General features: G+C 43.4%; 1 protein-coding gene across 4 annotated transcripts in view; it reads right to left on the bottom strand.

Annotated features, from left to right (window-relative positions):
- Positions 1 to 7191: 7191 nt before the first annotated feature.
- Ubxn4 (UBX domain protein 4) overlaps positions 7192 to 15614 on the bottom strand; it is a 32411-nt gene continuing 23988 nt past the window's right edge. For 2 of the 4 annotated variants that reach the window (XM_087580704.1, XM_087580705.1), the window contains exons 10-12: positions 13884 to 13986; positions 9858 to 10060; positions 7349 to 7969 (exon numbers count right to left, since the gene is read on the bottom strand). In XM_087580704.1, the coding sequence (XP_087436830.1) occupies positions 7831 to 7969; positions 9858 to 10060; positions 13884 to 13986 (445 nt within the window). In that variant the 3' untranslated portion in view covers positions 7349 to 7830. 4 annotated transcript variants of the gene reach the window in all.

Raw genomic sequence — 15614 nt, 5'->3', positions numbered from 1 at the left:
AATGGGATTCTAGAGTGTCCTCTAGATTCCTTTCTCCTCCTAGAATATCCTCTAGGGCCTGTGACTAGCATGTCTGCCTGTCACTGCCGTAAGCCCCTCACAGGGCCCACAGCAACCACCAAAGGGACTCTAACCCCTCTCCAGGGGGGACTCAAACCCTTCAGACAGCAGATGCAGACAACACAAGACAACATGAAACCAAGACGAGACATGACACAGAGACAAAACAGAAAGTAACACAGAACACAAAACACAGATTTGCTCGAGCTTACCTCTGATCTCCTCGACAGTTGTGGTCTGAGGGGAGTGCAGTTCCTGGCAGGTGCACCAAAATGTTTCAAGACCCCATAGTGGCCTTAACTCAGGAGTGCCACCCACAGAGCACAGATTGACAAAGTGACCGCTGCAATAGCATGAGGGTATAAGGTTTTTAATCCATGTATGTGGGGTTGCTCATCCATGCAGGGAAAGGCAAACTTGAACCCAAAAAGCACACAACTTTTATCCATTACAGAGGGCAGACTGGAGCAACAGGGTTAGCTGATCCATTAAACAGTCACTAACTCGGCACTGTCTCTTGTATCAACTGTTCCCTTCTGGGGGAACTATGGACAAATATTCCTACAAAATCTAAGAATTTTAAAAAAAAATTTTTTAACCCTATTCTTCATGTCCTGAGTGACTCCCTCAGTCCTGTTACAAAAGGTGACTGTAGAATGCTTGTCCCATCACTCACCACTGAGATCTGCATCCTCCGGGGAGAAACACACACCAAGCCTCTGAACCAAGGTCGGGCAGTCCATGGTTGCCAGAAGCAGGGGAGCAAAGTCTCTGAGGGGGAGCAAAGGCTCCGACAAACAAGGCAGACAGGCCTGTCTATTCACAGGGGACGGTGTTCTCCTCCAGGAGACCTCCAAACAGCCGCACGTTGGGCGCCATTTGTAAGCGATGGTGCTGGGTGGTACCTGGAAGAGGATGGGGGACAAGGGACACGAAGAAGGACACCAAGACAAGAGTCTGATCAAGGCGACAATTTTATTGTTCCCCAAGGCTGAATTTATACCATAACATGGGTAACAGAGGGAGGGGGGAAGTGTGAAACATTTACACAGGTCAAGGACACAGTATTCGTGTTGTCAGGGAATCAGCTGATGTTGACAGGTTGTCAGAAAGGCCACAGGTCTGTCATATCTATTAGTCAGCAGGATGTTGGTTTCTCAGAAAGGTTACAGGTCATCACATTGGGCATCTTGACGTCAGATGTATTTCTCAGCACGGTCAGAACTTTATCATATCATTATTCATCCTGACCACCAGGTTTGTATTAGTCTTCTGCAGCTGGCTGGGGATTTTCCATCAACCCGGTCATACTTAATTCTAACCATAATAATAACATCAACAATGGAGGGCTTCAAAGGCATCGCTCCCAACACTCGGGAGCATGGGCTTCCTTTGGTAAGAACCTGCCCCTGCCCCCTCTTGCAGTTCTTTCCGTAAACCTATGTAGACTAAAACTGAAAACAGACACCATGTATCGAGTCCTGTTGTGGCCGCTCTTGAGAAGCAGTCAATGGGAATGCATGAAGCTACACCAAGTGTTTCCAAACCCAGACCCCAGCTGCTGCCTTATATTCCTCGGGGGCTTTTTCTATCTCCCTTGCCAACTTTTATGGCACTCCTGGCTCTCCTGAAGTCAGACACTGGGCCCCGGCAGGGCATGAAGGCCAAGTGATTTGAGCCTGGCCTGGGAGCTCCTTTCCCTTCTGTCTGTGGTGTGCTCATGTAGGTGTGTGTGTGTGTGGGAAATCCCTGACCATCCTGCATTCCCTCCCTCCCCTCTGTCAGCGCTCTCTTCAGCCTGTGAAACCTTTCTGAAAACACCACCCAGTCTAAGCTCAGGGCCCACCCCCTCTGGATCACTTCCCCCTCCACTTTACAGCTTGGCTACACTACCCTGGGATTTTATTTCTCTCTACTGTAAGTTTCTTGGGACCAATGACTTTGCCCGTCTTTGGCCAGAACATTTTGGAAACAAAAGTGGAAATCATAGCTGCTCCTTTGTTTAGCCATTTACAAAAGAAACCACGACTGCAATGGGAGAAGGTGAAGATTCAGCCCTTAGTAACTGTCCTGAAGACTCAAAGAAACAACCACAGTGGAGAGCACTGGGAGCCCCATTTGTCCCATGCCATTTCAGACAGCTAGGAAATTATTACCTAGCGAACTAATTGTCTTTTTGAGACAGGAGCTCTCTGTGTAACATATCTGGCTGTCCTGGAACTCTGATCCCTCTGCCTCTGACTGTTGGGATTAAAGACCCGTACCACCACAGTCCAGCCAGGATGTTATTTTAAAATAAAAAGCAAGCTAGATGTGGTGATACACACACACCTTCAATCCTGGTACTTGGGAGGCAGAGGCAGGAGGATCTCTGTGAGTTTGAAACCAGCCTGGTCTAAATAGCAACCTCCAGGACAGCCAGGTCTTCATAAAGAAACCCTGTGTCAGCTATTAACCAATTAAATAACTCAGGGCCTCTGGGCTGGAGAGATGGCTCAGTGGTTAAGAGGTGCTGAGTTCAATTCCCAGCACCCACATGGTGGTTCACAACCATCTGTAATGGAATCCGATGCCCTCTTCTGGTGTGTCTGAAGACAACTGCAGTGTATTCATATAAATAAAAATAATAAATCTTAAAAAAAAAAGAAAAACAAAATGAACTCAGGACCTCTGGAAAAGCAGTCAGTGCTCTTAACCACTGAGCCATCTCTCCAGCCCCTCACACAACTTTTAAAAGCTAATCAGCATCTTTCATAATCCAAACCTCAAATGTTCTTTAGGGTAACAAACCATGTCCCATGGGAGTGATTGCAACAGGGTTTTTCTGGGTAGCCTCATATGTCCTGGAACTCTAGACCTGTGTTAAATTTTAATATAGTTTACATTTTTTAAAGTTTTTACTACATGTGTATGAATATTTTGCTTGAATGTACGTAAACATACTACTTGTTACCCGATGCTTGCAGAGGCCGGTGGAGGGCGCTATATCCCTTGGAACTGAAGTTAGGGATCGTGTAGGCCATTGTTGGTGATAGGAACTGAACCTGGGACCTCTGAAAGACCAGCAAGTGTTCTGACTGCTGGGCCATCTCTCTAGCTGCGATTGATAGCATCTGGTCATGACTCTTTCTGCCCAAGGAACGCCCTCAGAGTTAGAAGCACCCATGTTTGACCTGTGGTAATACATGTCTATAACCCCTGTATTCTCAAGCAGAGACAGTAGGATAACCCTAAGTTCAAGGCTACCTTGATGTACATGGAGTTACAGTGTCAGCCCTGGATAAATAATTATGCCCTTTTTCAAAAGATTCTAAACCAAACCCATTTTGGCAGTCTTTTCCTATTAACAGAAAAAGAATGTGCGTTCACCAAAAGTTTCTGACTGCCGAGCTAGTCGTACAGCCTTTAAATAAGGAATTTTTAAAGATTGTATATATGTATGGGTGTTTTGCCTCTATGCGTGTATCACATGCATGCAGTGCCCACAGAAGCCAGAATAGGGCACTGGATCCCCAGAACCGTAGTTACAGACAGTTACAAGCTGTAGTATGGATGCAGAGACAGACTCCAGCCCAAGTCCTCAGTGCTCTTAACTGCTGAGCCATGTCCTCAGCTCCCTGAACAGAAATTCCTGCGATAGAGATGCTTATAAAATAACAAACCAGGCAGAATCACTTCTTTTCTTCTTCTTCTTCTTCTTCTTCTTCTTCTTCTTCTTCTTCTTCTTCTTCTTCTTCTTCTTCTTCTTCTTCTTCTTCTTCTTCTTCTTCTTCTCCTCCTCCTCCTCCTCCTCCTCCTCCTCCTCCTCCTCCTCCTTGTCCTCCTCCTCCTCCTCCTCCTCCTTGTCCTCCTTCTCCTCCTCCTCCTCTTTCTCCTCCTCCTCCTCTTCCTTGTCCTCCTCCTCCTCCTCCTCCTCCTCCTTGTCCTCCTTGTCCTCCCCCTCCTCCTCCTCCTTCTCCTCCTCCCCCTCCTCCTCCTCCTCCCCCTCCTCCTCCTTCTCCTTCTCCTCCTCCCCCTCCCCCCCCCCTCCTCCTCCTCCTCCTCCTCCTCCTCCTCCTCCTCCTCCTCCTCCTCCTTCTCTTTTTCGGAGCTGGGGACCGAACCCAGGCAAAATCACTCTTACTTGCTTTTAAATTTTTATTATTTTATATGTATGGGTATTTTGCCAGTTTGTATGTCTATGTGTCACATGAGTGCCTGGTTTCCAGGGGAGCCAGAAGAGGGAGTTCCCCACAGTTATGAGCGGCCATGAGGACCGGGAATGAAAACTCAGGGACTCTAGAAGAGTAGCCGTTGCTCTTAATTGCTGAGCCATCTTTCTGGGCACATAATAATCTTTAAAATTAGCCAAAAACTGGGGGCAGGGGCTAGGAATTGAACCTTCGAATCTCTGATAAGAAGTGTTTTGCCACCATGCTCTATGTCGCTGGCCTCAAACTAGAAAGCCGCCTACCTCTACCTCCTAAGTGCTAGGATTACAGGCAGGCACGTACCATCATGGCTGTAGGCTTAGGTTTTTTTAAACCTCCTTTTTTTATTTAAGAATTACTTATTTTCAGAGCTTCCAGGGACTAAGCCACTACCTAAAGACTATACATGGACTGACCCTGGACTCTGACCTCATAGGTAGCAATGAATATCCTAGTAAGAGCACCAGTGGAAGGGGAAGCCCTGGGTCCTGCTAAGACTGAACCCCCAGTGAACTAGACTGTGGGGGGGAGGGCGGCAATGGGGGGAGGGTTGGGAGGGGAACACCCATAAGGAAGGGGAGGGGGATGTTTGCCCGGAAACCGGGAAAGGGAATAACACTCGAAATGTATATAAGAAATACTCGGGGCTGGGGATTTAGCTCAGTGGTAGAGCGCTTACCTAGGAAGTGCAAGGCCCTGGGTTTGGTCCCCAGCTCCGAAAAAAAAGAACCAAAAAAAAAAAAAAAATACTCAAGTTAATAAAAAAAAAATTACTTATTTTGGGATTGGGGATTTAGCTCAGTGGTAGAGCGCTTGCCTAGGAAGCGCAAGGCCCTGGGTTCGGTCCCCAGCTCCGAAAAAAAGAAAAAAAAAGATTTATTTTATGTGAGTACACTGTCACTGTCTTCAGACACACCAGAAGGGCACCAGATCTCATTACAGATGGTTGTGAGCCACCAAGTAGTTGCTGGGAATTGAACTCAGCACCTCTGGAAGAGCAGTCAGTGCTCTTAACCGCTGAGCCATCTTTCTAGCCCCTAACCAAGTAATTTTGAATAACCACAGAATATAACCAACGGTGAGTAATCAGTTGGGTCCTTATGTCCAGCAAACTGATACAGACAGTAAGAATGAGACAGCTAGCTGTGTGTGGGCAGATCAAGATCTCTGAGACTAAAAAAAGAGCAAAATGCAGGGTAGTACATACAATATGATCCCATTTATTTAAAAATAAAGATTACATATTTGCTTATATGCATAAAATTTTTCTGAAAATTACATTAGAAATTAATAGTTACCTCTGGGTAATGGTAGTGGGGTGAGATGCCAGGACACAGACATCATTTTCTTATATTTTGGAACTTTTCCAACCATGCATACTTTTTAAAAGAGATAATGTTGAAGAGGAATCCTCTTATTCACACATGAATTAAGGACATTTTAATACTTCTATTTTATTTTCTTCAAGACAAATTGACTTGAGGTACTTAATGTTTTTCCAGGATTCATACCCACTTGACAAGTAGTTTTTAAAAATCACATATTGCCTTGTTATTGGAGAGACAGATCTCATTCAGCCTGGGCAGGACTTGAACCTGTACCTGAGGATAAATGTGAACTTCTGATCTCACTGCCTCCACCTCCTACTTGGACCCAGGAATGAGAAGCCACCCCAGCTTGCTGGACTTTTAGAAGATGACTGGATTTTTGTTGTTTTTTTTTGTTCGGAGCTGGGGACCGAACCCAGGGCCTTGCGCTTGCTAGGCAAGCGCTCTACCACTGAGCTAAATCCCCAACCCCAGATGGCTGGATTTTAAATGCAATGTTACTAGAAAGTTTTTTTTTTAAAAGAAGATTTATTTATTATATACAATGTAGCTGTTTTCAGATACACCATAGAAAGCAACAGATCTCATTACGGTTGGTTGTGAGCCACCATGTGGTTGCTGGGATTTGAACTCAGGACCTCTGGAAGAGCAGTCAGTGCTCTTAACCACTGAGCCATCTCTCCAGCCCTAGAAAGTTTTTTAAAACTCTCATTTTTGTTGTTTTTTTACCTTAGAGCCCTGGCTGGCCTGAACTTGTTAAGTAGACCAGGCTGGCCCTTACACTCAGAGATCCACGTGGATCTGATTCCCAAGTGCTGGGATTTTAAGTGTGAGCCACCGTGCCTGGCAAAAATTCTCTTTAAACAGTGTAACTAATGTGATCAATGCAGAAGACTGCAAGAATTTAAGAGTATAAGAGAACTAACTACAAGGACATACAATCATTACTGTTTCTTCTTTATACACACAATTTATTTACAGAGCTGAACTCGTCCTGAGCCTACACACTGTGCCTCCTGCCTTCTTCTCACCACCACAGCGGCCATTTAGTAAACACGGCAAGTGCTGGATTAGCATGCACCATTTAGTTGTTTCCAGTTTTGAGTTAACTAATAGCGGGTCTAGGCATAGCTAAACTTGTGCAGTGAGGATCCTTACTTAGAGAAGGCTGTTGTGTCAAAGTATGAAACATCTACAGTTCCTGGGCGCACTCTCAGGAAGGCTCTGCCGCCCAGCACTTGAGCGGCCACTGCTCTCACCCGCACTACTGGCTTACAAGCTTCTGACTCCACAGGGGACAAGAGTTCCTCCTCTCCACACAAATCCAAGTTCTCTGACACAGCGTGACTTTCCACTCTAAGAACAGAAGAACGGCAAAACAGACCCCACGTTTCAGACCTCAGGACTTTGAGAGGAACTTCTGAGTCTGAGTCTGGGAGTGCTTTCCAAACGTAGGCATAATGGGAGGAGTCTCTGCTGTGGTCCGGCCTGTGTGACTGCTGAGTGTGAGATCTCAGTACACGAGTGAACACTCCAAGCTGCAGACTGGCCATTATCGTCTGTCTGGCATCAATGAGGAAAGATTATAAAACAAATGCATCAGTAACCTAGGACACAGTCTCTACATTTTATTTTTTAAAAGAAAGGCAGTCAGTCAGTTGTTTTGCTGACAGAATCAGGGCAGCACTGGGAGGAAAAAGTCAAACAAAAGTGACCTCGGTACAGCCCTGTACAACAAAAAGATGCTTTACAGCAAAAATAAGATCATTCTGGTTTTTTGAAAACTTTTATTTAATATTTAAGTAAGATTAGAAACAACAAGATTTTTTTTGAGGCTGATGAGTGCAAAGAGAAACGCTAAACATCAGTTTTCACCTGATTAGCTCGCTTAAGTGCTCGGGGCTCAGACTACTCAGTGACATACCAATTACTGTGTGGCTTGAGAATCTTGCAGCAAAAAGTGTCCTAAATGAAACGCTGGGCTAGAGGGCTGTGAAGTCTGAGTAGGAAGTGGCGGTGGCGGGGGCAGCCTTGGCTTCTTTTAGGCTGAGCAGCTGGTTACCCTATTGATTAGACAAGGACCTAGCATCCAGCTACTTCATGTTCTGACTTTTTCAGGTTAAACAACTTAACTCACAATCTCTTAGCAGAAATAGACTATAATGGTCTGGAAACATAGAGCAGACCCACTTCCCCAGCAGAAAAGTGCTGAGTGGATCCTAAAGGAAGCAGCGGGGAGCGTACACTCCGGACTACATCTGCTGCGTGGAGTTCCCATTCCAAGTGTTGTTCTCATCTTCGCCGTCATCTTGAGTCCGCAGTCGGTATATTTTCCCCTCCTTTTTAAAGTCTTCTCCTCGTTTTTCCAGCACTCTTTTCCGGACAGGTTCCCTGAAGTAGGAAAGAGAAGATGACATAAAATAGAAAGCACACATCCCTCCAATTCAGGATCGGCAACCACAGTCTACTTGTACCTCTGTGGCAATACTCCTGAAGTTTATTAGTCTTTAATAACTTACTCTCCTTAGTTATGTAAGTCAAACTAGCCAAACTGCCCATTTTCCAGATGATTTATTAAACCCTAGAAGAACATGATCATTTGCTAACTGTTCCTTTAAAAAAAAACACCTCACACAAGTCGACACAATACTAGACATAGTTTACAGAGCATCCTAGGAGCTACACAGTTCCAGTTGTACCTTAACTGATTGAAACGGCCAGTCACCTGCAATTCTTTCAAAACCTTTACCAGTGACTTATAACCAAGAATAACTAGGACCTCCTTATTTGAAAGCAGGAAGGAAAGAGTCTAGGCTTAGAAAATCTTACAAACAACAGAAAATGGGAAGCCCTTTCCTTCCTTGAGAAAAGTTTGTTTGTTTTTTTTAAATTCTTTCCCTCTTCCCCCAGAAAAGTTTAACGATTCACATGGCATCCTACTCCATAGGATTGTAATTACGACTTAATATTTCTACTACTCTTCGGCAAGACCAAGGTACTGACCTTGGTGCCTAACAGTCAAGATAAAGACCACACCAGCCAATCACAGTATCCATATATAATCACTGTAGTGGTTTGAATATGTACTATTTAGAAGTGTGTTTTTGTTGAAGGAAATTCATCACCTTGGGTGTGGGCTCTGAGGTCCTACGCTCAAGCGCCACCTACCATGGAAGAGAGGCTCCTGGCTGCCTGAGGAAGTCTGAGTCTCCTGGTTGCCTTCTGACCAATGTAGAACTTTTGGCTTTTCCAGCACCATGCCTGCCTGGATGCTGCCAATCTTCCTGCCATGATGATAATGGACTGAACCTCTGAACCTGTAAGCCTGCCCCAAATAAAGGCTGTCCCTTATAATAGTTTCCATGGTCATGGTGTTTCTTCACAGTAATGAAACCTTAACCAAAACAGCCCCAAAGAATCAGTGAATCATAGGACTAGGTGTCTCCAGACAGCAGAGTGACAGCTTCCAAAATATTTCTCCCTATTCTTTAGCAAGGCCCAAGAGAAGTGAGTGTAGTGGTCAGCACCTATAATCCTAGCCCTTGGGAGGAAGAGGGAGGAAGGTCAGAAGTTTGAGGTCACAAACAGTTAGAGGTGAGCCCAAGTAGCCCTGCAAGATGCAAGCTAACAGAATATATGTAACAGGAATAGATATTATTTGTTAGATGGTGGTATAACCTCTTTCTGTATAATAGTTCCTGTTAACTTGTTTTGAATATGCCATCAGAGTATGGGCTAAAGCTATCAGTGCTGTCCGTACAACCAAAACTTTGATCTGTAATGAAAGTGAGGCATTTGGTTAAAGAATTAAAAGTAAGTCAGAAGACATTCTTATTCTTCTTGTGTTTTGCATTCTCCTTTTGGCTCAGGATTTCACTATATCCTAGAAAGGACTCAAACTCATGATCTTCCTTATCCACGACCAGGCTAAACTCATGATATCATATCCATCCCACCTCCACCCTGACCCCCACTCCCACACCAGTGTGGTGGCACAAACCTTTAATCCAGCCCTTGGGAAGCAAAGGCAGATGGACCTCTCTAAGTCTGAGGCCAGCCAGGGTAACATTAGGACCCCATCTCAAAAACAACAAAAACCATGGCTAGCAAGAAAGACACTACATACTTTGGGGGAGGAAACCATATTGGTTATCATGGAATAAAGAGTGTTCAGTGGATGGGGGAAAAGAGGCAAAGTTGCTTTACTAGCACCAAGGGTTAAGGGCACCACTGGACGTGACCTGTGTATTTCACTAGCAGAGAAGACGAGAACACACACCTTTTCTCTGACTTGCTGGATGACGCCGAGTTTGAAGGCTCTGTGGACGTGGCTCTTGCTGAAGTCTGTGCAGGAGGAGGATTACTAAATAAAAAATTGCTAATTAGTCTCCATATGGCCAGGAATGGATAAAGCACCGTTCCCAGTAATGTCCAAATGTCTCCACTAGAAGAGGGGACAATGGATGTGGCTGGCCGTCCTGCCTAGAAAAGAAAAAAAAAAAAGATTAAAAATTAACAAAGAAGTAAAGGTTATATCAATACAATCGAATCACATTTGGGTCTTAGATGCTCTTTTTATTTGGAAATAAATCCAAGGAAGTAAAAATGATCATCTACTTCTTTCTAAGTGCCCATGAACTTATGGGGACTCCTAGAGCTGTTTTCACTATTTATTTATTTTTATTGAGGCAGGGTCTTACTATGTATGTAGCTCTGGCCATCCTGAAACTCACTCTGTAGACCGTACTGCCTCACAAATATCTGCCTGCCTCGGCCTCCTGAGGGCCAAGTGTAAAGGAAGACACCATCCTGCTCTGGTGAGCTGTGTTTACTTTTGAACGAGTAATTTTATGTATGTGTGTCTATGTGTATGTGTGTGTCCATGACTGTCTGTATGTGTGTCCGTGTGTGTGGCCATGATTGTCTATATGTGTGTCCATGTCTGTGTGTCTGTGTGTCCGTGTGTGTATGTGTGTCCATGACTGTCTATCTGTACATCACATGTATCACCTGGAAGTAGAGTCACAGACAGCTGTGAGCCACCCTGCTGGGACTAGGAACTAAAGCTGGGTCCTCTGCGAAAGCAGCCAGTGCTCTTAACTGATGAGCCATCTGTCTAACACCTCACAATACTTGGCTTAAAAAAAAAAAATCTAGTTTTCTTTTATGTGTTTTAATGTTTTTCCTGGATGTTATGCATGCATACTAGGTACGTGCTTGGTGCCAAGGCAGGTCAGAAGAGGATATCAAATGCCCTGGAACTGGACAGCTGAGGTTTCAGAGCCCACAAAACATTAGCACACAGATTTATAAAGCACAGGATAAATAAATGGACTATAAATTGATCTAATTTTGGCTACTTTGTTATTTTAATTACACAGCCGTTTTTCTTCTTCAAATTCTAAGAAATGATCAAGAATAGAACAGACAGAACCCAGAGTAGAACCCAGAACTGTACACTTACTGGCAGCAGCACCACAGAGGCGCTGGGGGCCAGCTCCAGATCCAGCAGCTTCCTCTTATAGTCCTCTCTGGTGAACTCTCTTCTGGGAAACATAGTTGCTAGTGAAAAATTACCATATGTGTTGCCAACAGTCTGAAACAGAGCAATGAATTTTAAACCTTACAAAGTTGCCTTTAAGAAATAAAGAACTAGGGCTGGAGAGATGGCTCAGTGGTTAAGAGCACTGACTGCTCTTCCTGAGGTCCTGAGTTCAATTCCCAGCAACCACATGGTGGCTCACAACCATCTGTAAAGGGATCCGATGCCTTCTTCTGGTGTGTCTGAAGACAGCAACAGTGTACTCATATACAAAATAAATAAATAAATCTTTAAAAAAAAAAAAAAAAAGAAATAAAGAACTAGTTGGGGATTTGGCTCAGTGGTAGAGCGCTTGCCTAGCAAGCACAAGGCCTGGATTCGATCCCCAGCTCCAAAAAAAAAGAATAGAAAAAAAAAAAAAAAAAGAAATAAAGAACTACCAATACGCATTGTTTTAGATTCTAGAATGATTGTTATAATTAAAATTACCTTAATTTATGAAATTCAATTAGACACAGATTTAAAATCACTTAGAAAAACCATGTTTCAAAAAGTAGCTGAGAAATACCAAATCCAAATGGCTTAAAAATTTTTAGCATCTAAAAAAGACCACTGCCTTCCTTTATTACAACTGCTGCAAGTAAGTGGAGGGCTACTGAGAAGCGTATGTCTCTTGTGCGAGCCAGCTAGGGAGAGAGCTGACCTTCATACTGTAAAACTTGAAAGGCACCTGTCCTAGGAGAGCTCCTCTGTGCTGACTGGACTACGTATTTTTGTTTACTAAAGAGCACTGAAAGATCTATGACCTACAGTTCAAATTCCCCAACCCCCTTCTCTCTCTCTTTTTTTTTTTTTTTGAGAGACAGGGTAGACACCAGCCTGGCCTTGAAGTAACAGATTCACTTGCCTCTGCCTCCCAAGCACTGTGATCAAAGAGGCAGGCACAATGCCTGGCTTTAAAAACAAACAAAACTGTGACAACAACAAACCCCAAATGTGATGGAGACATAAGCACCTAAGGTAGCAGATGGTCCTGTTCCCTTCTCAGGGGTCAAAACACAAAATCAGCTGAGCAGTCATCATGATGAGTAGACAGAGAAAATGTCATGTAAACACTAATAAAGCTTTATTCAACAGAATAAAAAAAAGAAATTATGTCATTTATAGGAAAAGTAGATGGAGCTGGAGAGCATATAGAGCAAAGCAAGTCAGACAACCACCACAGCCTTCTTGTATGTGCACCCTAGATTTTGATATACAATGTGTATGCACTAATGGGTGCACACAAAGCATCTGTGACAGAAGAGCAGAAGATACATCAGGACTCGGGAAAGCAATGGGGAGAGGGAGGGGCTAGTTGATGTGAACATGAAAATGTTCTGTAACACACTGTGTCATAATTAAAAATCACTACTTTGTACATTAATTTAAAAACAAAAGAACATGTATTTGATATAAAAAGTAAAAGGAAAAACAAACTACTGGACAATGGACCAGTAAGATGACTCAGTAACTGAAACCATCTGTGATGTCAGCCTGAGGACTTGAGTTTCACTCTAGAGCCCACTGTAACAGGACATTCAAGCCCTGAACGCTGTTCTCAACACACGTGCACACATTCACCCGCTCTCAAACACCAGCCATAAATAAAGTTATAAATAAGAATAAAAGGATCATAAATAAAAACAAAACAGGAAAAAATGGTATCCATAGAATGCTGCAATGGGGCTTGCCTATGCGTTAAAGAAATTAATGGTCATTATCACTTCTGAAAACATATTTGGAGACATGATCTCAATGAGTGGGCTGAGCCATTCCAGATTTTTAATAAGAAATACTGTAACGATCCAAGTATGTGTTGGTGAGTCACTAGATTAAGTTTTTCAAATGCTAGCAAAGACCCCAGCTGTACAAAAGCACAGCTGCCACTTTGCTGCTGCTTTTACTTGACAGGACAGCGCTGTGTGGGAGGTTGGGGTGCACACTGTGGCACATATGTGGGGGCTGTGGCAGTCCTCGTTTCCCACACAGGCCTCCATGTACCTGCAGCAGCTGTAGTAAAGCAAGCCTTGCGGGGTCCTCAAGACAATGAAGCAATGAAGCAACCATCTGGAGCGAGTCCTGCAACTCTTGAGGCATGATCCCTTATGACTCCACATGATGGAAAGACTATTTTGAGGAGTAGTTTGGTGAAAAGGTCTAAATGTATTATTCCAACTTTCTAATTTTAACCTTGAAGTCATGAGAAAAATTCTGGTACATACAAAGAGCTAAGATCTCAAAGGAGGATTTATACCCAGAATCCATTTGAGTCAGGTCTAAGAGAGAAAAACAAAGTACTGGAAAGTACTTCTATCTTACGTCCTATGTTATCAAATTTCACAACACTCAGATTTTGAGTAAGCCCACACACACTTTTGAAGTAAATTCCTGATCTTTTGCCTTGACCAATAGAAAAATAATCAACTTTCAGAAAACAAAGGAAAACCTTTCCTTTCTAGGACAGACAATTCTTAGATCTGACATCTAGGAGACCACTTATTTTTTCATTCCTCTTGCTAAGCATGACAGTAGAACTTTCCTGAGCCTGCCGTACACTGTGATCATGTATAACACAAGCCAGAAATCTGTCTGTCTCAGGGCTGTCTCCTGTATTTCTTCTGGAGCTAAGTCAAAACTTATCTATATCTTTCAAGTTCTGCTTTGAAACGTCTCCCTCCTGCAAGGTTTTACTAACCTACACATCTATTTTTATAAACTTACCTGTGCAGCAAACTGCCTTGCTTCTTCTAAAGGAGCATCAGAAGGAAACTGGTTTGTAAAGGAAGAACCATCAGGCAGCCGGAACTGAATTCTTGCAATGGTGCTATGAAAAGAGAAGAGTCAGTTTTTTTTTTTACCTACAGTGTCATCAACTATCAAACAAAGGGCTAGTGACACAGCTCTGTGGGTTAGGACTTGTTCCCAAACTTGATCACGAGCCTGATCCCCATGGTGGAGGAAGAGAACTGACCTGTACAGATGCACCCTGGCATGCTCTCCCACCCCTAGAATTGGTTTTCTTCCTTCCTTTCTAAAGTTCAGTTTGAGTAAAAATTTATTTTCTTAGGTAGGAAAGATGACTCAATATGCAAACCCATCAACCTGTACGGTATCACTTGAGAGGCTAAAACAGGAAGATCACAAGTTAGAGGCAAGCCTGGGCTACAAAGTCAATGAAACTTTGTCTCAAAACAAAACAAGGGCTTGGTGAGATGACCTAAACTCAGTTAAGAGCTTATCTCCGTGGAGGAAGGAGAAACCTAACTCCTGAAGGCTATTGTTTTCAGGAATTATCATAGATTCCATGACACACACAGCCTCCATCCCAGGCCCACAATGATAAAAAAAAGTTGCTTTAAAAAAAAAAAAAAATAATAAACAGCTATCACACTAATAGCAGAATATTTCATTACTTCCCCAAATCACCCTGAGCCCATTAGTAATCACTGCCATTTCTCTCTCAGGCCCTAGCAACTATGAACAGATTTGCCTAGTTGGGACCTTTCATCTAAAAGAATCATATTACATACAATCTTCCACACAGCATTATGTTTTCAAAATTCATCCAAACTCAAGAATCAAAGTTCTTGATTCAATCTGGGAAGTGGTAGTGCATGCCTTTAATCCAAGCACTCAGGAGACAGAAGCAGACAGATCTTTGAGGCTAGCCTGGTCTACAGAGTGAGTTCTAGGATAGTTAGGGCCACAAAGAGAAACTCTGTCTCAAAAACACCAAAACCAAATGCAACTAAAAGTTCTTGATTTTTTTATCATTTAATCTACTCTTTTATTTGTATTTAACTTTTAAAGATTTATTTATTATATATGAGCACACTGCAGCAGTCTTCAGACACACCAGAAGAGGGCATCAGATCCCATTACAGATGGTTATGAGCCATCATGTGGTTGCTGGGACTTGAACTCAGGACCTCTGGAAGAGCATTCAGTGCTCTGAACCACTGAGCTATCCCTTCAGCCCCACTGTTTTATTTATTTTCTTTTGGTTTTCCAGACAGGACTTCTATAGATAGCCTTGGCTCAATCTATAGACCAGGTTGGCCTCAAACTCAGAGATCCTTTTGCCTCTGCCTCCTGAGAGCTGGGATTAAAGGCATGAGTCATTACCATCTAGCTCATGTACAAATTTTTGTGTGGACATATATTTTCAATCCTTGTACTAGCCAGTTTCATGTCAACCTGACACAAGTGAGAGTCATTAGAGAGGGAGTCTCAACTGGGAAAATGCTTCCATAAGATCTGAATTACTAACCATTGAAGAAGAGCCCAGCCCACTGTGGGTGGTGCCACTTCTGGGCTGGAAGTCCTGGATTCTAAGAAAGTAGGCTGAGCAAGCCAGAAGAGCAAGCCAGTAAGCAGCAGCACTCTTTTTTTTTTTTTTTTTTTTTTCTTTTTTTCGGGGCTGGGGCTGGGGATCGAACCCAGGACCTTGCG

The sequence above is a fragment of the Rattus norvegicus genome, chromosome 13 (assembly GCF_021556685.1).
Source record: "Rattus norvegicus strain SHRSP/BbbUtx chromosome 13, alternate assembly SHRSP_T2T, whole genome shotgun sequence".
Classification (NCBI taxonomy): domain Eukaryota; kingdom Metazoa; phylum Chordata; class Mammalia; order Rodentia; family Muridae; genus Rattus; species Rattus norvegicus.
The sequence above is the reverse complement of the archived record's forward strand: the minus strand, read 5'-3'. Positions and strand labels throughout refer to the sequence as shown.